Below are 20,675 nucleotides of genomic sequence, written 5' to 3' on the forward strand. Positions count from 1 at the left end.
CAGAATAGTTTTTGTAGCCATTTGACTGCATGTGTTAAGAAGTACTTTGTAACAAGAGTACAGTAAATGGGAAAAATCATAGAGGTCATCTGAAAGCCTGATCCCAATGCTGTCCTTTGTGGGTGAGTAGTGTCATGTTGGTATGTTGTACTCATATGAAGTGGCTTGAACAGTTGGTCAGCACAGTGAAAAGGCAGCCAATTAGGAATATATTGTACATTTAGTTCCACTGGATATTTTAATATATAAACTGCATGAACTATTATATCTTATGGGGACTGAACACCCCATATTATCACTTTAAAAAGTCTTCTAAGCTTCCATTTTCTACAAAAAAGAAAAACATCGACTTTTAAAAAGTAAATGTCAAGAAGCTTACTTTCAGATACAATATAAGACTAAAAACTGGATACTGATTAGTTAAACAATAGTGTTAACATGATGTAAACAGAAGAATTTTAAGAAAATTTCCCTTAAATTAACAATTAAGCAAAATAATAATTATGCATTTAGAGCTCATATGGTAATTTTCAAGTAAGTGTGTCTATTCCCCCACCACATACAAACCCAGTCTTGGTGCTCATATATCTCTCCAAGGATGATCACATTGTCCCCAATTACTACAGGATAGTAACTTTTCCTTTCTCTTCAAATTGCTGATTCTGACTGCTTGGACAACATAACCGTTTTTGATTCTTGGTCTGTGGGACTGTCAGCTGGTACCTATAAAAATAATCAGAAGATTAAAAATCTAGAGCATCTGGCTTATCCTATTATAACAGATCAACAGTTGACTCGGGGGAAAAATAGCTAAATAAAAAAACATGGTTTCACATTTATTCTATACATACTTCTCAACAGTATAATCATAAAAATATTCATTACTTACAGCTTTAACATCAACATTTGTAATTCCTATATTTATGTTGTGTCTTCGCAGATCCGACTTGATTAATGCTGAAACAGAGAGGCATCAATGGAGTTACTATAAACTGTTTTGTGAAGATTTTTTTAAAAGCAGCTCAAAGTCTTTCTTGGTATTGTCAAATTTAATACACTGTAGTGTCATGATATTTAACAGCATCCCAATAGCCTGAAAAATAATAGTACCTCTCTGAAGTTGTTAACAATTAGTAAGTCATTCATTATCGAACAAACACGGGAATGCTAGCAACCAATGATACAAAAATAAAAACTAATTCTTTTAATGAAAGGACTCTCCCATCTAGGGAAACTTTGACATGTAAACAAGTATAACAGTGTATGATAATTGCAAGGTATGGTGGGGAAGTGGGAGCAAAAAAGTCTATGTCGTCAGCCAAAGGAAATTAGAGAAGGCTTTCCAGAGAAGACATACTTGATACTGGAAAAAACTGAGTAATAACTTGTCAAGCAGACAAGAGGAGAGGAAGACATTCTAGGCAGAAGGGAATGCAGGTATATCTCAGAGATATTGTGGGTTCAGCTACAGATCACCACAAGAGTGAATATTGCTGGGCACGGTGGCTCATGCCTGTAATCCCAGCACTTTGGGAGGCCGAGGTGGGTGGATCACAAGGTCAGGAGATTGAAACCATCCTGGCTAACACAGTGAAACCCCATCTCTAGTAAAAACAAAAAGTTAGCCGGACATGGCGGCACGCGCCTGTAGTCCCAACAACTAGGGAGGCTGAGGCAGAATTGCTTGAACCTGGGAGATGCAGTTTGCAGTGAGCCGAGATCACGAAACTGCACAAATTTTTTGGTTTTCCAGTGCATAAAAAGTTATGTTTATACTATACTGTAGTCTATTTAAAGTTTGCAATAGCATTATGTCTAAAAAAAATCAATCTACGTGCCTTAATTTAAAAACACTTTACTGGCCAGGCACGGTGGCTCATGTCTGTAATCCTAGCACTTTGGGAGGCCGAGGCAGGAGGATCACCTGAGGTCAGGAGTTCGAGACCAGTCTAACCAACATAGTGAAACCCCCATCTCTACTAAAAATACGAAAATTAGCCGGTATGGTGGTGGGCATCTGTAATCCCAGCTATTCAGGAGGCTGAGGCAGGAGAATCACTTGAACCCAGGAGGCAGAAGTTGCAGTGAGCCGGGATGGCGCTATTCCACTCCAGCCTGGGCAACAAGAGCGAAACTCCATCTAAAACAAAACAAAACAAAACAAAAAACACTTTACTGCTAAAAAATGCTAATTATTATCCAAGCCTTCTGCAAGTTCTCTTTTTGCTAGTGGAGGGTCTTGCCTTGATGTTGATGGCTGCTGACAGATCAGGGTGGTGGTTGCTAAAAGGTGGGAGTGGCTGTGACAATTTCTTAAAGTAAGACAGTGACGAAGTTTGCCATATTAATCAACTCTTCCTTTCACGAAAGATCTCTCTGTGTGCAATACTTGTTTGATAACATTTTACCCACAAAACTTCCTCAAAATAGGAGTCAATCTTCTCAAACCCTGCCACTGCTTCATCAACTAAGTTTATATAATATTCTAAATCCTTTGTTGTCATTTCAACATTTACAGCATCTTTACTAGTAGATTCCAACTCACGAAAACACTTTCTTTGCTTATCCATAAGAAGCAACCCTTCATTTGTTCAAGTTTTACAGATGCAGCAATTCAGTTACCTCTTCATATTCCACTTCTAATTCCAGTTCTCTTGTTATTCCCACCACATCTGCAGCTATTTCCTCCACTGAAGTCTTGAACCCCTCAAAATCATCCATGAGAATGGGAATTAACTTCCTCCAAACTCCTGTTAATGTTGATAGTTTGACCTTCTCCCATGAATCAAGAATGTTCTTAATGGCATCTAGGATGGTGCATCCTTTCCAGAAAGTTCTCAATTTACTTTGCCCAGATCCAAGAGAGGAATAATTATTTCTGGCAGCTACAGCCTTTTGAAATGTATTTCTTAAAGAATAAGACTTGAAAGTTGAAATTACTCCTTGATCTATGGGCTGCAGAAGGGATGCTGTATTTCCAGGCATGAAAACAACGTTGATCTCCTTGTATATCTTCATCAGAGCTCTTGGGTAAACAGGTGAATTGGTCAAAGAGCAGTAATATTTTGAAAGGAATGTTTTTCTGAGTAGCAGGCTTCAACAATGGGTTTAAAATATTCAGCAAACCATGCTATTAACAGATGTACTATCAACTACAGGTTTCAGGTTCATTGTTCCATTGATAGAGCTTAGGCAGAGCAAATTTAGCCTAATTCTTACGGGCCCTAGGATTTTCAGAATGGTCAACAAGCATTAGTTTCAATTTAAAGTCACCAGCTGCATCAACCCCTCACAGGAGAGTCAGCTTGTCCTTTGAAGCCAGACATTGATTCCTCCTCTATAGCTATGGCGGTCCTAGATGGCATCTTCTTCCAATATAAGCCTGTTTCATCTACGTGGAAAATTTGTTGTTTATTGTAGCCACTTTCATCAACAATCTTAGCTAGATCTTCTGGATAATTTATTTCAGTATCTACATCAGCACTTGCTGCTTCACCTTGCACTTTTACGTTATGAAGACAACTTCTTTCCTTACCTCATGAACTGACCTCTGCTAGCTTCCAGCTTTTCTTCTGCAACTTTCTCACCTCTTTCAGCTTTCACAGAATTGGACAGTTAGGGCCTTGCTCTAGATTAGGCTTTGGTTTCCGGGGATGTTGTGGCTGGTATGATCTTCTAACAAGACCACTCAAACTTTCTCCATATCAATAAGGATGTTGTGCTTTATCATTTGTGTGTTCAATGGAGTAGCATTCTTAATTTCCCTTAAGAATTTTTCCTTTGCATTAGCAACTTGGCTAATTGTTTGGTGCAAAAGGCCTACCTTTTGGGCTCTCTGGGCTTTTGACATGACTTCCTCACTAAGCTTAATCATTTTTAGCTTCTGATTTAAGATGAGAGATTTACTACTCTTCCTTTCGCTTAAACACTTAGAGGCCATTGTAGGGATATTAATTCAGGGGTATTAATCAGGACCCTGATGTTAATATTGCATGTTTCAGAGAACAGGGGAAGCCCAATAAGGGGAAGAGAGATATAGGAATGGCTGGTCAGTGGAGCAGTCAGAACACACAAAACCTTTATTAAGTTCGCTGTCTTTTATGGGTGTAGTTCATGATGTCCCCAAACAATTACAATAGTAACACCAAAGATCACTATCGCAGAAGACCATAACAGATATAATAATAATAAAGCTCTGTAGTAAAATACTCAACATATGAGAGAAATTAATTAGCATTTGAGATGGTAAAAGCATTAATGTAAAACTAATTTTAAAGATTTATTCTCACTTCTTATTTTTCAAGACTTGATTTGTTTGAATTAGTATTCATGAATCTCTTGTAAAAGTAATTTGAAAGGGGATTACAAAACTGCTCCCTTCTTTGGTATAACAATAATACTTTTTTTTTTGAGACAGAGTCTCGCTTGTTGTGCAGGCTGGAGTACAGTGGTGTGATCTTCACTCCCTGCAACCTTCGCCTCCCAGGTTCAAGCAATTCTTCTGCCTCAGCCTCCCAGGTAGCTGAGATTACAGGTGTGTGCCCCCACACCTGGCTGAATTTTTTTGTATTTTTAGTAGACATGAAGTTTCACTATGTTGGTCAGGCTGGTCTCGAACTCCTGACCCCAAATGATCCGCCTGTCTCAGCTTCCCAAAGTGCTGGGAATATAACCGTGAGCCACCACGTCCTGCCAATAGTAATAGTCTTAGATAAGATATAGTACTTGCCTAGAAATTAAGAACCAACATGGAATTACTTATGAAAGAATAGTTAAATATTACATATTTATTTAATATATTGTTAATATATTACATATTTCACAGTTTTGTATGTTTCATTTTACTAATTGGATAGGGGGAAAAACTCCCTTGTGATAAGATGCTTTTTCTTTGAGGAAACAGACTACACTCACTTTCCTTTAGCTTAACGAATGAATGCTCAGGTTCCTATCATTCATAAAACAATGAGTGAGCAACCTTAGGTAGTTGTGTATACCCAAAATCTTTATCACTGGTGAGATTTCATATTGAAGGTTTCACAAAGAATGATCAGGTATTCAACAAACAGTAGAAGAAATTCTGATTCACATCTTTCTGATAGATTCTGTCCTCCAACTAAGTTATAACCAGATCAAAGAAGCATAATCTCTCTTGGTATCTGCAAGGAACTGATTCCAAGAACCCACCTCAGATACCAAAATCCATGAATGCTCAATTCCTTTATATGAAATGGCGTAGTATAAGCTTGTTCAACCTGTGGTCTGCAGGCCATATGTGGCCCAGGACAGTTTTAAATGTGGCCCCATACAAACTCATAAATTTTTTAAAAACATTATGAGATATTTTGCAATTTTTTTTTTAGCTCATTAGCTATCATTAGTATTAGAGTAGTTCATGTGTGGCCCAAGATAATTCTTGTTCCAATGTGGTCCAGAGAAGGCAAAAGATTGGACCCCCCTGGGTAGTATTTATATATAACATACACACATCCTCCTACATACTTAAACCATCTCTAGATTACTAATACCGAATACAATGCAAATAGTTGTTATACTATAATGTTTAGGGAATGATGACATTTTAAAAGTCTGTACATGTTCAGTGCAGATGCAACCATCCATTTTTTTTCCAATTAATTTCAACCCACAGTTGAATCCACAGATGAAGAACCCACGGGATACACAAAGGGCTGACTATAATCTCTCCTGAATATACAAAGCTTCTGTCCCTCACGACGGTAAAGGGATACAGAAGGAAATTCACAAAGTAAAATACTACTACAAGCCAGCATACACCTGGAAATACTTCTGAACATAAGTCTTGCTTCCAAATCTACTGTACACCCATGTGCATGGGCAAACTATGGATAAAAATTCTTTGACATTCTCTTTCTCTGGAGATTGAGCACTATTTTCTTTCCTGCCCATGTCTATGATGACTATACCTGAGAAGTATAAGCACTAGCTAAGGATTCCACATACTATTTCCACCACTACCACTTGACTGCTTACCACCTCTACCACATTGTAACAGTAGAAACACGTGTTAGGCACGTCCCAGGTGCCAGACACTAGGAACTTTTCATGAACCATTTCAATTAATCCTCACGGTAACCCTATAAAGCAGGCTTTAACGCTCTATTATATAAATGAGGAAAGGAGGATGTGAGAGGTTAAGCAGCCTGTCTAAAGTCACACTCCCAGTGAGCAGCAGAATCGCAATTTGAGGCCAGGTCTTCCCAACTCCAGGTCTTCACTACTCTTTTTTTTGAGACAGAGTCTTGCTGTTGCCCAGGCTAGAGTGCACTGGTGCAATCTTGACTCACCGCAACCTCTGTCTCCTGGGTTCAAGTGATTTTCCTGCCTCAGCCTCCCAAGTAGCGGGGACTACAGGTGCACGCTACCACACCTGGCAAATTTTAGTAGAGATGGGGTTTTGCCATGTTGGCCAGGTTGGTCTCAAACTCCTCACCTCAAGTAATCTGCCCGCCTCTGCTTCCCAAAGTGCTGGGATTATAGACATGAGCCAACGCACCAGGCCTTTACTACTCTTTTTACAACAGTTTTGCTTGCTATGCAGAGTAACTATATTGAATTTGAAATCTGCAGAATGAAGTAATAGATTCATGTCCTTAGAAGAAAACAAATAATGTCCTGCTTTTTACCTCATTTTTTCCCCTTGAGTTCTGCCAAACTATTGAGAAGCAATATACATGAAAATTAACACATGACACAAGTCCTTTTGCCAGGCAAACACCCTAATTTACCTGTTAAAATGATGCCTATAAACATCCAGACACAGAGAAAAATGTTTCCTGCCTTAGGACCATAGTCTGATGTGAGCTTTCCTTGAGCCAATGTGAACAAAATTCCAAATATCTAAAATACAGTAAGAAAAATAATTTGTTATTAAGTTTACTTATTTAAAACAAGTATAAAGTTTTCACCAGAACTTTTCTTAACTTATTGTTTATATGATTTGTTTTCTAGAAACATTCATTGAAAAGTTGAATTATTAAACAAAAACCATGGTCAGGCTGGGCACAGTGGCTCACACCTGTAATCCTAGCACTTTGGGAGGTTGAGGTAGGCGAATTGCTTGAGCCCAGGAGTCCGAGACCAGCCTGGACAACAAGGCGAAACCCCCTCTCTACAAAAAATAACAAAAAACATTTAGCTGGGCATGCTGGTGTGCACCTGTCATCCCAAATACTCTGGAGGCAGAGGAGGGAGGATTGCTTGAGCCTAGGAGTTTGAAGCTGCAGTGAGCCATGACTGCACCACTGCACTCCAGCTTGGGTAGCAGAGCAAGACCCTGTTTCCAAAAAACAAAACAACAACAACAACAAATAAAACCATGGTCAAACTCATTACTCACTAGAATATCTGGTACAATAATCATCTCAGGTTTAGAGAAATCAGAGGTTTACCTGTGCAGAAGCATTAAGAAGACCAGATGAAGTACCTTCAGATTCAGGGTAAGTGATTTCAACAGCAAATTCAAAACCCAAAGGGAGGTAACCAGTCATGAAGAAGCTAGGAAAATAAATCCAGAATTATAGAAAGAATTATCAGAAGGTCACAATCACATACTGATGTAATCATTCTGCATCTCAGGCTTATTCTAATGACCAAATAAGTGAATATTTTGAAGTTGCTATGTCAAAGTAAGGAACTATTATTATTGACCAATCAGCTCAAGGTTACAGAACTGGAAGCAACAAATATCAAATTTTTTTCTGAGAAAAATTTACTTCTAGTTTTGTAAGTCAACTGTCTTTGTAACCAAATAAACTTACACAGATTAAGTAAGGCTTATCCATTTTTTTTACCTATGGTATACCAAAAACCAATTTTAAAGAATTTTAATAGTTCTTAAGAATTACACGTTTATATGCATAGAATGAATCCTTAAAGTTTAAAATATTGAAGAACCTTTGGATGAACTTAAAAAATTAGAGACCAGAGTAATAATACTTCAGAATTATAACAGCATGCTATCACTCCTCCTAAACACATCTGATACTTACCCAAGCACCCCTCCAGTAACAAACACGATGATAATGTATCCAAGGTCCAATGTGAAAGTAAAGATAACCATTCCAATAAAAGACAAAATATAAACTATCAGAGTAGTCTGTCTAAAACAAAAACAACAAAGTTGTTAGTATTTTGTCTAATTCTCCTAGATATATAAAAATCATCACTCTTATCTGTTCAGTAATGAATCTTTGTTTTTCAAATTTCACCGCTTCTTGTCTATGGAAAATGTATCCACCAAAGCATAAATTTTAAAGCATTTTTAATTTAAGATTCAGCAGCATCAGGAAACAAAACCACACTGTATCGAATGCTCAGACGGGGATACTTTTTTATGAATAAAATCATTTTTATGCCACCAAATGGGATAGCTCCCTATTCACATTTCAAGATTTGGATCAAATTCTACCTCTTCCAAATGCCTTCTGGAACCACACCAGCTTATAAGGGTCTCTCTTTCTTCCAAATTCCTTTGTCATTTTGGTACTATAAAACTGATGACATCTATTTTAGTTTGTTATATTATTTAACTTTTCACATGTGAATGCCTTATTTGCTCCATTTAGACCACAAACATGTTAACAACAGGGATCACATACTGCTTGCCATAATTTTCATCTAAGAGAGATGCACATAACAGGAGTTTGGCGAATGAATGGCAGTTACCCTGAGAAGAAAGCCACAGTGGCAAAGAACACACGTCTATGCCGATCAAGTTTTCTAAATGTATAATGGATGAAAAACTTAAGGAATTTAATCCTTTACCTATGCTTCCTTCATCTATAAATCAAGTAGGTTTCACTCTAAGCTATCAGTTTACAATAATGAAGCTAAGGTAAGTGTTGTCTTAAATTATGGAAAAATTATCTTGGAGAATTTCAAGATTAGAGATATTTTTGGTAGGGTTTAGACTAATAATATCAAATATATCTTGAGCCTTGAAAGGTGCACAGGACACAGTTCCATATTTCATTCATTTATTTATTAATAGTTTCATTCATTCATTTCCAAGTACAGGGGGAAGTTTTGGCCTGTTAAAAAATGTGGTGATTCTTTTAACTCCCAGAGCAAAATATGCTGCCTCTGAAACCCTTTCTTAGTCTCCCAGTTGGTATCATTTATTTTCTTTGGTATTAGCATTTTGGTGGCTCCATATAATGTACAATTAACAGAATATATTCTTTCTTTTTTTTTTTTTTAAGACAGTGTCTTGCTCTGTCACCCAGGCTGAAGTCCAGTGGCATGCTATCTCAGCTCACTGCAACCTCTGCCTCCTGGGTTCAAGCAATTTTCCTTCCTTAGACTCCTGAGTAGCTAGTATTACAGATGCCCATCACCACACTCAGCTACTTTTTGTATTTTCAGTAGAGATGGAGTTTTGCCATGTTGCCCAGGCTGGTCTCCAACTCCTGGCCTTAAGCAATCTACCCACCTTGGCCTCCCAAAGTGCTGGGATTACAGGTGTAAGACATTGTATCAAGCCAGCACTTTCACATTATGCATTATATTACAGTTAACTGGTACTATAGTCTGGGGGTACTTTAGCCAAAAAGTTTTTAGCAAAATAAAGCCTTATGCTCAATGATAATTTTTTGATTGGAAATAATTACTTTTTTGTTTTTGTATTTAAGCCCACAACATAAGAAAAGAACAAGATAGGCCGGGCATGGTGGCTCCTGCCTGTAATCCCAGCACTTTGGGAGGCTGAGGTGGGTGGACTGCCTGACCTCAGGAGTTCAAAACCAGCCTGGGCAACATGGTGAAACCCTGTCTCCAAAAAGGCAAAAAATTAGCTGAGTGTGGTGGTGCACACCTGTGGTCACAGCTACTCAGGAGGCTGAGGTGGGAGAATCACTTGAGCCTGGAAAGCAGAAGTTGCAGTGAGCCAAGATGGTACCACTGCATTCCAGCCTGGGTGACAGAGTGAGACCCCACCTCAAAAAAAAAAAAAAAAAAAGACAAAGTCTATCAAAAGTCAAATATTTCTCAGAAATGGCTCTTTTTAGAATAGAAATAATTCCTTCTGAAGTGGTAGGTATGAGTATTGTTAGAAAGAAGGGATTCATAAGGTATCCAAGTTCTCAAAATTGAAATAAATGTGACCAATAAAATAATACAATACATAGAGTATTGAAACACTTAAGTGAAGAGAACCTACTAGTGTTTAGAATCCATATCTAAGTAATAACATGTTTTAAATTTCTTAAAATAAAAAGCAAATTGTCTTTTAAAATCAAAATACCTTTGGTTACACACCATACATGTATTTACTTTCACTTACTTGTATGTTTTGGTATAATCCAGCCATAAGCCACAAAGAATAGAGCCCACCATTCCAGCTACTACTAGTGTTAGCCCAATCCTTCCAGCATTGACTTCTTCTCCCTGAAAACAATTTGCATAAGAAGTTGATCAAATAAATGGATTAACTAATTCAGACTCTTCACATTCCCACACCTTTTCATAGTCAATGAAAATAATTAGATAAAACTAAGCACACAGTAGGAAGATTTAGTACACGTGTTAGGGTGAGAGGGGAGGGCAGGTAAAGAATATACATAAGCATTACATTTTAAAACAAGAAAAGAAACCTAAAATAATAGAAGAAATAAAAAAGGAAAAATTTCCTTAATCCTCTATGGTTAGAAGTACAATGATTTTTGTGAGGATTCTTAAGTATAGATAGTCATGTGTTCCATGATGACATCTAGCTCAACACTGACTCATATATACAGAAGTGATCCCGTAAGATTATAATACCATATTTTTATTCTACCTTCTCTGTTTAGATATATTTAGATACACAATACTTACCATTGTATTACAACTGCCTACAATATTCAGTAAAGTAATATGCTATACAGGTTTGTAACCTAGGAGCAACAGGCTATACCACACAGCCTAGGTATGTAGTAGGCTACACCATTAGGTTTGCCTACTACACTGTATTATACTCACACAACAATGAAGTACACTGTATTATATTCACAACAATGAAACTGCCTAGTGAATTTCTCAGAAGGTATCCCTGTCACTAAGCAAGGTATGACACTGTATAGATGTCTCAAAAGGAGGTTAATCGATAGCTTTTACATAGTACAACTGCTTTACCCTTTCAAAAGCAAAGACACGTCAATCGGAACTTGATATTTATTTATCTATATTTATGCTGAGTTCCCTTAAAATGTTTTGTCTTTTTCCATATAACCAATCATATTATTTCCTAAAAATAAACTTAGGTATCATCACAGGGATAGTAACTTCTGCTTTCCATATTGTGTGAGTTTTTTTGTTTGCTTTTTTGAGGTGGAGTCTCACTCTGTCACTAGGCTGGAGTGCAGTGGTGCTATCTTGGCTGGGATTACAGGTGTGGGCCACAGCATCTGGCGTGTTTTTTGTTTTTTTTGAGACAGGGATTCGCTCTTATTGCCCAGGCTGGAATGCAATGGCACGATCTCGGCTCACCGCCACCTTCACCTCCCAGGCTCAAGCGTTTCTCCTGACTCAGCCTCCCGAATAGCTGGGATTACAGGCATGCGCCACCACGCCCAGCTAATTTTGTATTTTTAGTAGAGACGGGGTTTCTCCATGTTGGTCAGGCTGGTCTCAAACTTCCGACCTCAGGTGATCCTCCTCGGCCTCCCAAAGTGCTGGGTTTACAGGCGTGAGCCACCGCGCCTGGCCATACTGTGTGTTTTATAAACTGGATTAAATATGTTAAATTAAAATGATAGGAGGCCATTGTTTTGGAGTGAGCTCCCACACTAGACCCAACAGACCAGACCACACAGAACAGTGTCACTAGCGCTAGGTGCCACATAATCAAACTGAAATTTAAAATGGGCCACTTTTCCAAAAAAAAGAGATTCATAAGCAACCTGTCAGATGGGGCCCAGTCCCCCTTGTTTTAATCCTATAAGGAAAGTAACTTTGTAACAACGAATCTGCTCTTTGCTCCTTGTTTCTGCTTTCTTCAGTCTTTTTCTGTCTATAAAGCCCGTCTCCTCTGCTCAGCTCATCAGTACCTTTCTAAATCTTTAGATGGGATGCTGTCCAATAAAGGAATCGATAATAAAAGCCAATCAGATCTCTAAAGTTGTGGAAATTTCATTTTTTAACAAATATATTCTCAATTAAAACAAATGTAAATATTTGATAGCAACAATGTCATAATCCTTAATCTCATGACCCTGCTAACGACAGCTATATTGCTAAAGAAAAATTCTTGGTCAGGCATGCAATCTGACACAAGCAGAAGCTTACCTCATGATATGTCAATATCATTTGATTTAATAATGTTGAGACTGAATAAAAGGCACCAGTCATGATACCTACAATAATAAAGATGATGTTAAATCATGATATCTACAATAATAAAGAGAATACTAAAAGTGTGTCATTTACCAGTTCATGAAGTGACATGGAATATTATGTGACAATTGTGGAAATATATTTCTTTTCTTTTTTTTTTTTTTGAGACGGAGTCTCGCTCTGTCGCCCAGACTGGAGTGCAGCAGCACAAACACAGCTCACTGCATCCTTGATCTCCTGGGCTCAAATGATTTTTCTACCTCAGCCCCACAAATAGCTGGGACTAGAGGCACAGGCCACCGTGTCTGGATAATTTTTGTATTTTTTGTAGAGATGAGGTTTTGCCACATTGCCTAGGATGTGGGTCTCCTTTTATACCTTTCAATGTTTTATAATTTTCTCTATGAAGTTCTTTTGGTATATTTATTCTAAGATATCTTTATAGTTTTAGTTGCTATTATAAAAGATATCTTTCATAGGAATACAATACTTATAAATACATAGGAATGCAATTGATATTTTCACATTGTCAGCTATTTAGTAACTTTGCTAACTCATTCTTACTAGTTTTAATAGCTATCTCTAGGTTCTTTCATATTATTTTAATAGATGGATGATCACCAAACATTTTCTGTAAAGCACCAGGTAGCAAACCTTTGTTAGCTTTGTAGGACATATGGTCTCTGATGTAACTAATGTAACTACTCAACTCTGCCCTAGTAGTTCAAAAGCAGCTATAGACAATATGTAGACAAACAAAACTTTAATATAAAAACAGGCAATGGCCAGATTTGGCTCATGGGTCACGGTTTGCTGACCTCTGATATGCATAATTACAGTATGAGCAATAACATCTGTTTTCTGTTTCATATGCCTTTTCTTTCTTTTTTCTTGTGTTATTGAGCCAGCCAGTACCTCCAGCTAGATGTTGAATGGAAGTGATGACAGTAAATATCCTTAAGGATACTTCTTATTGATTCTTAAGGAGAATGGCTCTAACATTTGCCTTTAGTATAATACTTGCTATAGGGTCTTTGTAGATAAGCTTTATCAGGTTCAGAAAGTTCATTTGTTGGCACCTAATTAAACTGAAGAGCTTCCGCACAGCAAAAAACAAAACAAAACAAAACAAAAACTATCATCAGAGTGAACAGACGACTTACAGAATGGGAGAAAATTTTTGCAATTTATCCATCTGACAAAGGTCTAATATCCAGAGTCTACAGGAATTTAAATTTACAAGAAAAAGACAACCTCAATAAAAAGTGGGCAAAGGACATGAACAAACACTTGTCAAAAGACATTCATGTGGCCAAACATGAAAAAAAGCTCAACATCACTGGTAATTACAGAAATGCAAATCAAAACCACAATGAGATACCATTTCATGCCAGTCAGAATGGCGATTATTAAAATGTCAAGAAACAACAGATGCTGGCGAGGCTGTGGAGAAAAAAGAACACTTTTACACTGCTGGAAGGAGTATAAATTAATTCAACCACTGTAGAAGACGGTGTGACAATTCCCAAGATATAGAAGCAGAAATACCATTTGACCCATCAATCCCATTAGTGGGTATATACCCAAAGGAACATATATCATTCTGTTATAAAGATATATGCACATGTATGTTTACTGCAGCACTATTCACAATAGCAAAGACATGGAATCAACCCAAATGCCCATCAACAATAGACTGGATAAAGAAAACGTAGTATGTTTACACCATGGAATACTATACAGCCAAAACGAAATGAGATCAGGCCGGGTGCGGTGGCTCATGCCTGTAATCCTGACACTTTGGGAGGCTGAGGCAGGTGGATCACCTGAGATCAGGAGTTCGAGACCAGCCTGACCACCATGGTGAAACCCTGTCTCTACTAAAAATACAAAAATTAGCCAGACATGTTGGCACATGCCTGTAATCCCAGCTACTCGGGAGGCTGAGGCAGGAGAATCACCTGAACCTGGGGGGCGGAGGTTGCAGTGAGCCGTGATTGTGTGCACTCCAGCCTGGGCAATAAGAGTGAAACTCTGTCTCAAAAAAAAAAAAAAAGAAGCCGGGCGCGGTGGCTCAAGCCTGTAATCCCAGCACTTTGGGAGGCTGAGACGGGCGGATCACAAGGTCAGGAGATCGAGACCATCCTGGCTAACACGGTGAAACCCCGTCTCTACTAAAAAATACAAAAAACTAGCCGGGCGAGGTGGCGGGCGTCTGTGGTCCCAGCTACTCCGGAGGCTGAGGCAGGAGAATGGCGTAAACCCGGGAGGCGGAGCTTGCAGTGAGCTGAGATCCGGCCACTGCACTCCAGCCTGGGCGACAGAGCCAGACTCAGTCTCAAAAAAAAAAAAAAAAAAAAAAAAAAAAAAGAAATGAGATCATGTCCTTTGCAGGGACATGGATGGAGCTGGAAGCAGTTATTCTCAGCAAACTAAGGCAATAACAGAAAACCAAATACAACACATTCTCACTTATAAGTGGGAGCGGAATGATGGACACATGGTGCACGAGGGTGGAAACAACAAACATTGGGACATTTCGGGTTTGGGGGAGGAAGAGCATCAGGAATAATAGCTAATGGATGCTAGGCTTAATACCTAGATGATGCCTGAGGTCAGGAATTCGAGACCAACCTGGCTAACATGGCAAAACCCCATCTCTACTAAAAACACAAAAATTAGCCAAGTGTGGTGGCACTTGCCTGTAGTCCCAGCTACTCAGGAAGCTGAGGCAAAAGAACCGCTTGAACCCGGGAAGTAGAGGTTGCAGTGAGCCAAGATCACGCCACTGCACTCCAGCCTGGGTGACAGAGTGAGAAACCAACAAAACCGATATTGCAATTAACTTAATCATTTATGTATAATCAAGGTTTTTGTTTTTTTGTTTTTTTCTCAGATAGAGTCTTGATCCGTCACCCAGGCTGGAGTGCAGTGGCACGGTCTCATAATACTGCAATCTCTGCCTCCCGGATTCAAGTGATTCTCCTGCCTCAGCCTCCCGAGTAGCTGGAACTACAGGTGCACACCACCATGCCCAGCTAATTTTTGTATTTTCAGTAGACACAGGGTTTTGCCATGTTCGCCAGGCTGGTCTTGAACTGGCCTCAAGTGATCCACCCACCTTGGCCTCCCAAAGTGTTAGGATTACAGGCGTGAGCCACTGTGCCCAGCCCCAGTAAGTATTAAGCGATGTGGTACAAAGACACCAAAACTCCACAGATACCTGAGTGTTCACTGAAGGCACAATCTAACACCCTCGCTGGTGCTATTTTCTTCCTCCCCTTTGTCTATTCAAATCCAACCCACTCTTCAAGGCCCAGCTCAACCACTCCCTTCTGTGAGACTCTCCCTGCCATCCCTAGGCCTTCCCTTCATTTATCCTTTCTCAATGATAGGTCTCAATGAAGGCCTTCAGCATGCACTTGCCATACAACTTATCTTGTGTTGTTATCCTTTTGATAAATACCAACTGTAATGTTGCTTACTTTTCAGACGTTTATATTATCTCCCCAGTTAGATGATCAATTTCCTATGGACAGAAATCATATATCATGCCTCTTTCTAGCCACAAAACATCTAGAGCACTACTATACATTTAGTTGGTATTTGATAGCTATTGATGGAATAAATAAATAAAAGAATGAACACCAAAATGAACAATAAGTGAGGCAAAGATTAAGCTAGCTCTTGCAGGATTGCTTACAGAAAAAAGAAGCACATTTCCGGTAAAAGAAATATTGGCACAAAATTACAGAGACTAGAATTAACAGTGTATATCATGTGGAGATGTGTCTGTGTGTGTGTGCTTGTGTATGTCTGTGACAGGGGGTTAGTTATAAGTGTGGCTGAAAGAGAATTTTGTATTGGGAAAGTGAGTGATAAAAGAGTGATAACAAAAAGCCAGGCCAGATGCGGTGGCTCACACCTGTAATCCCAGCATTTTAGGAGGCAAAGGCAGACAGATCACGAGGTCAGGAGTTTGAGACCAGCCTGGTCAACATGGTGAAACCCCGCCTCTACTAAAAATACAAAAATTAGCCGGGCATGGTGGCATGCACCTGTAATCTCAGCTACTAGGGAGGCTGAGGCAGGAGAATTGCTTGAACCTGAGAGGTAGAGGTTGCAGTGAGCCGAGATTGCGCCACTGTCCTCCAGCCTGGGTGACAGAGCAAGACTCTGTCTCAAAAAAAAAAAAAAAAAAAAAAAAAGAAAAAAGCCACCTTAAATGACAGGCAAAAGAAATTAATTTGCTCTACTATTTAACAATAAGCCACTATATTTTCTCTGTATCTAATTAGGAATTTTAGGTTTAAGCTAAACAAGGAGGTAACCAGCAAAATTAAGAAAACGAACTATGTCATGCAAAAGTATTACTATATAAGGATGAGATGATACGGCATCTGGGATTTGCTTTAAAATATTCCAGGAAAGGCTGGGCGTGGTGGCTCACACCTGTAATCCCAGCACTTTCGGAGGCCAAGGCGGGCAGATCACCTGAGGTCAAGTGTTTGAGACCAGCCTGGCCAACATGGTGAAACCCTATCTCTACTAAAAATATGAAAAATTAGCCAGGTGTGGTTACGGGCACCTGTAATCCCAGCTACTCGAGAGGCTGAGGCAGAAGAATTGCTTGAATCTGGGAGGTGCAGGATACAATGAGCTGAGATCGTACCACTGCACTCCAGTCTGGGCAACAAGAGTGAAACTCCGTCTCAAAAAAATACATTCCAGGAAAAAAATGGAGGAAATAGATGAAGCAAGAATGGCAAAATGTTGATAACTGTTGAAGCTGGGTGATGGCATACACAGGACATAGGTATATAGGAATTTATTAGATTAAATGTTCAACTTTGGTGATGAGTAATTTCTACTAAAAAAAAAAAGAAATAATCCTGGTAAAAATAGTTTAGGTCAGGACTTAATCTGCTATAACTTGTAAAACATTTATGTACCAGGGTTTGTATCCCCAAAAAATGTGAAACAGAGAATAGCAGTGAGTGATTTCTGGAGGCAAGTAAGACAGAAATAGGGAGTGCTGGTGTTCACGTAAATGGTGTTAACACAAGAAACAAAGAATGAACTGTCAGAAAACTCTGAAGAAAACCAAGTGTGTTGGTGTCTGTAGTCAAACCTACAGTGTCAGGATGAATACCTGTCAGCTATCCTGAAAGATCTGGAGAGAGAGAATTTTCTTAGATGTCAAAACGGGTTAAGGTGAGTTCCTTAATGTCTAGTTTTGACTGAGAAGTCAAAACAGATGCCAGCTTGCAGTGTCAAAGAAAGGTATTGCTGATAGCATTTCCCACATGCTTATACCAGTATAACTATAGTTCACAAATGGCCTAAAACACTCCATGAGAACTCACAAAAGAAGACTGAGTTTCTCTATTTGAGAACTACTTTTCTTTCTTTCTTTTTTTTTGAGATAGTCTCACTCTGTTGCCCAGGCTGGAGTGCAGTGGCGCAATCTTGGCTCACTGTAACCTCTGCCTTCTAGGTTCAAGCGATTCTCCTGCCTCAGCCACCCGAGTAGCTGGGATTACAGGTACGTGCCATCACACCCAGATAATTTTTGTATTTTTAGTAGAGATGGGGTTTCACCGTGTTCACCAGGCTGGTCCCAAACTCCTGACATCAAGTGATCCACACACCTCGGCCAACCCAAGTGCTGGGATCACCAGCGTGAGCCATCATGCCTGGCCAAAAACTACTTTTTAAAAATTATTATTTTTAAAAACATGTAAGAAGATCCATCCTGGATTTTCTGCTTTTAGTTTAAAATTTAAATTCATGATTATGCTATAGAGTTAACAGACCAATCTCGTTGAAGTTCAAACCACTAGGTTAAATGAAAAGAATTCACAACGCTGAAAGGCTCACACAGACATTAAAGAAAGTACAAGAAAACCACTTACCATAAGTGATCAACAGAAGGACAAAAGGAATGTTTTTAAACAGGTTTCTTATTGATTTCTTATAGGAGTACTCTTCAGGGGGACTGTCTTGAAGAGCTGCTTGAGCCTGACTTGGTGGATACCGAGGTTTTTCTTTGAAGGCTGAGAATATATATAAAAAGATTATGCATATTTAATATATGTATGATATGTTGTTATATATTACAATAAGTAATTAATTATATGTCTCTTCCTTAGTGAGCAGACAGAACACAGTCTAAGTTTAAAGAGGTAGTATAAGTCTTTTATGGTGAGGGTTTTCATTTTCACTGATTTCTAAGTGAAGAATAGTTTAACACTGTCATCTCAGTTCTCTGAAACTGACTAAAACTCAGAGATATGGCCAATTTCACATAATGAACTGCAAAACCATCAATAACATGCCACAACCTTGCTGACTGATTATTCTATTTACCTAAGAAAGACTAATTTTTACTACATCAAATATTCAACAACTCTACTTTTAAATTCAGTTCAATTTGTAATTAGAGATAAACATGAAGGCTGGGCACAGTGGCTCATGCTTGTAATCCCAGCTCTTTGGGAGACTGAAGCGGGAAGAACCCTTGAGCCTGGGAAGTCAAGGCTGCAGTGAGCTGTGATTGCGCCATTGCACTCCAGCCTGGGCAACAGAGCAGGACCCTCTCTCAAAAAAAAAAAAAAAGGAAAATAGAAGAGAGAAATAAAAAATCAGATATGAGGAAGCCAATATACTATTGAACTTTTAAAGGACTTGAGTTAGTAACCATTTTCTTCTGAAATTTGATATAAAGTTTATCATCTGATCCAATTGCACCTCTGGGATTGAAAAACTTCAGGTGGATTCATGGAAGCAGAGCTAGGTCTTACTAACTCACTTGAGCTGCATATGGAAAGTACAGGGGTAGAGCTAAGAGACATAAAAGTGTAGTATATGGTGTCTGATAATGTAAGTTTCAGCACTGTCCATTTCTAGTTAGAAATTTCACAGCCATCCCAGGCACACGTCTAGAGACCACCTTTTAGCTGTGCAGGAAAGGATCAACCAACTTTCCACAAAAGATGGCTATAGAGAGATTTCTTTAGGATTAGGCTAACCAGAAGTCAAGACTAATTCATAGGCCAGGCATGGTGCTCACTTTGGGAGGTCAAAGTGGAAGCATCATTTGAACAAGACTGTTGCTAGAAAAAAATTGTTTAAACTAGCTAGGCATGGCAGCATGCACCTATAATCCTAGCTACTTGTGAGGCTGAAGTGAGAGGATCACTTCAGGATTGCTTCATTGAGCCCAGGAGTAAAGGCTGCAGTGAGCTGGGATCATCATATCACTACACTCTAGCCTAGGTGATAAAGCAAGACTTTGTCTGTAAAAAACAAACAAAAAAACACAAAAAACTATTTACAGAAGGGCTGAACTGCTAATATACGGTACAGCAGAAATTAAAATCTAGTCTTTGTATTGACTCCAAACTTTAAAGTGTCTCAAAATTGTTAACTACAATAGTAGAAAAATACTGTACTTCATTGAATCTAAAATACTCTAATGCTTGCAGTCAATGATCTTGCCAGGTATCAATAGAAGGTTTTCACATAACCATGTCTCAATTACCACAAATGTTAGATGCCACTGATTATTAAAGGCATCTTGATTTCAGAGATTTCATGAAAAAAGTATACCTTGGGATTGATGAAACAGGGTAAATTCAAAAAGAAAAAAGAAGCCCGGCACAGTGGCTCACACTTGTAATCCCAGCACTTTGGGAGGCCGAGGCAGGTGGATCATTTGAGGTCAGGAGTTTGAGACCAGCCTGGCCAACATGGTGAAACCCCATCTCTACAAAAAAATACAAAAATTAGCCAGGCATTAATGGTGGCACATGCCTGGAGTCCCAGCTACTCGGGAGGCTGAGGCAGGAATTGCTTGAACCCAGGAGGTGGAGGTTGCAGTGAGCCACGATTGTGCCACTGCACTCCAGCCTGGGCAACGGAGTGAGACTGTCTCAAAAAACAAAACAAAACAAAAAAACAGAAAGAAAAAAGAAGGTAAATGGAATCAGAAAATAACATTGTTTAGGAATTTTTTTTAGAAATTAGGATTTTTCTGCCATCCTCAGCCAGACAGTAAGAAAAAACATTTTTTAATAGAAATTAGGATTTCTTTTTTTTTTTAATTGGCTATTTCTTTCTTCCAACAAGGAAGACCTGCTTTGTAGTTTGAAAGAGGGTTATATCTGATGGACCTATCAACTGGAATCATTTGGAAATTTAAAAATAAAGATTTTGAGATTCTACCCAAGGCTCAATGAATCAGAAACTCCAGGATGAAGCCAAAGAAACTGTTTTAAACACAAAACTCCCCAAATGCTTTTGAAAACCAGCCAGGGAGAAAC

General features: G+C 38.8%; 1 protein-coding gene across 1 annotated transcript in view; it reads right to left on the reverse strand.

Annotated features, from left to right (window-relative positions):
* Positions 1 to 523: 523 nt before the first annotated feature.
* The window catches only part of FLVCR1 (feline leukemia virus subgroup C cellular receptor 1), a 32,409-nt gene continuing 12,257 nt past the window's right edge, over positions 524 to 20,675 (reverse strand). Inside the window, exons 3-10 of the mRNA XM_025369446.1 lie at positions 18,267 to 18,407; positions 12,304 to 12,371; positions 10,322 to 10,425; positions 8,031 to 8,141; positions 7,431 to 7,536; positions 6,768 to 6,879; positions 890 to 957; positions 524 to 723 (exon numbers count right to left, since the gene is read on the reverse strand). Coding sequence (XP_025225231.1) covers positions 649 to 723; positions 890 to 957; positions 6,768 to 6,879; positions 7,431 to 7,536; positions 8,031 to 8,141; positions 10,322 to 10,425; positions 12,304 to 12,371; positions 18,267 to 18,407 — 785 coding nt within the window. The 3' untranslated portion in view covers positions 524 to 648. The remainder of the gene's footprint in view (positions 724 to 889; positions 958 to 6,767; positions 6,880 to 7,430; positions 7,537 to 8,030; positions 8,142 to 10,321; positions 10,426 to 12,303; positions 12,372 to 18,266; positions 18,408 to 20,675) is intronic.

The sequence above is a fragment of the Theropithecus gelada genome, chromosome 1 (assembly GCF_003255815.1).
Source record: "Theropithecus gelada isolate Dixy chromosome 1, Tgel_1.0, whole genome shotgun sequence".
NCBI lineage: Eukaryota > Metazoa > Chordata > Mammalia > Primates > Cercopithecidae > Theropithecus > Theropithecus gelada.